The sequence below is a fragment of the Hipposideros armiger genome, unplaced genomic scaffold (genome assembly GCF_001890085.2).
Source record: "Hipposideros armiger isolate ML-2016 unplaced genomic scaffold, ASM189008v1 scaffold_63, whole genome shotgun sequence".
Taxonomy (NCBI): Eukaryota; Metazoa; Chordata; class Mammalia; order Chiroptera; family Hipposideridae; genus Hipposideros; species Hipposideros armiger.
In genome coordinates this window covers 367830-369396 of record NW_017731413.1, presented here as the reverse complement: position 1 = coordinate 369396, position 1567 = coordinate 367830, and the positions used below count along the sequence as shown (strand labels likewise).

The 1567-nt window shown below is 30.9% G+C and overlaps 1 protein-coding gene across 1 annotated transcript in view; it reads left to right on the top strand.

Moving 5' to 3' along the window:
• Positions 1–1567, top strand: part of GAS2L3 (growth arrest specific 2 like 3) — a 39409-nt gene that overhangs the window by 23951 nt on the left and 13891 nt on the right. The window contains exon 6 of the mRNA XM_019641675.1: positions 1437–1504. Within this exon, the coding sequence (XP_019497220.1) occupies positions 1437–1504 (68 nt within the window). The remainder of the gene's footprint in view (positions 1–1436; positions 1505–1567) is intronic.

Sequence of the window (1567 nt, the reverse complement as noted above, 5' to 3'; positions counted from 1 at the left end):
ACAATGTTAAATGGAAGTGGTGAAGGTGCTCTTTCTTGTCTTTTCCCTGATCTTAGGAGGAAGACTTTCAGTTTCTCATCACTAAGAATGATGTTAGCTGTGGGCTTTTCATATATGTCCAATTTTATATTTATAAAGTTCCCTTCTGTTCCCAGTTTGTTGAGTCTTTTTTATCATGAAAGAGTCTTTGAGTTTGTCAAATGCTTTTTCTGTGTCTGCTGAGATACCGTATTTTGCTATGTATAATGTGCACTTTTTGCCCAAATTTGTGAGGGAAAAATAAGGATGAGCGTTATACATGGGGAGTACTAATTTTGTATCTATATAAATGTTTTTAATTCTTTTATTTATGCTTATGAGTTAAAAGTGTAACTCTGGAAATCAATAATGATATCTGTTTGCAAAATAATAACCTGGAATATGATAGTTGGTTTTGTTGAACTTACGACGGACTTGCAACGATGAAGAGCTCTTGGCCTTCTATGATGTGTAAATATCGTAAATTTGTTACCGGTACATAAAATTTCTTGTACCTTGTATCTGTTCTTGTGTTTTGTAATTATTTGTTACATAAAATTTCTTGTACCATAATATGTTAAAAAATAAATGCTAAAATTCCTTTATAATACAAAAAACAAGTACCTAAATGTAAACAAATAAAAATTTGAATTAAAAACTTAAAACGAAAGATTTTTTTCCCCTGAAAATTTGGGCCAAAAATGTGGGTGTGCATTATGCATAAGAGCACAGTATACACAGTAAAATGTGGTAATTGTGTGTTTCTTTTCCTTTATTCTATTAATGGTGCATTGTATTGCTTGGTTTTCATATGTTGAACCAACCTTGCATTCTGGGATAAATCCCACTTGCTGGTGGATTCAGTTTGCCAGCATTTCCTTGAGGATTTTTATATCTGTATTCATAAAGGATATTGGTCTTTAGTTTTCTTGTGATGTCTTTGTCTGGCTTGGTATTGGTAATGTTGGCCTCATACAATGAGTTTGGAAGTGCTCCCTCCTCTTCTATTTTTGGAAGAGTTTGAACAGACTATTAACACATTTTCCTATGCTAAAGATAATCTAGAATAAAATTGATGTGATAGATCTCTTCAAATAGTATCTCTTGTTGAGAGAACTAAAATATAAATAAGTTAAGGTTACTTAAGCCCTTAGTGCTTTAGAATGAAAATGCTATGCAAATAAGGATCCATGGTAAGTTTTCATTATATTTTTGTTAGCCAGTTTTTGTTTGTTTGTTTGTTTTTTTAATTCATGGAAGATGATAATATGTAGCGAAAACTAAAATATCTTTTCTAAGTCTCCAAACAAGTAAACCCACTGTCTTCAACATTCTTTTTTTTTTACTTTTTCCATTCCAGAAATATATTTCCCCATTTAATTTTTCCCTGTAACATATGTGATCTTATTTTTTCATAGTTCTGCACAAAGATCCAAGACAGGTGTATCTTTGTCTTCTTGAAATTGGTAGAATTGTGTCAAGGTATGTGTTTCACAATATTTCAAAATTTCAATGTCATAAATATTTTTTAAGCTACTTTATTTTAGCT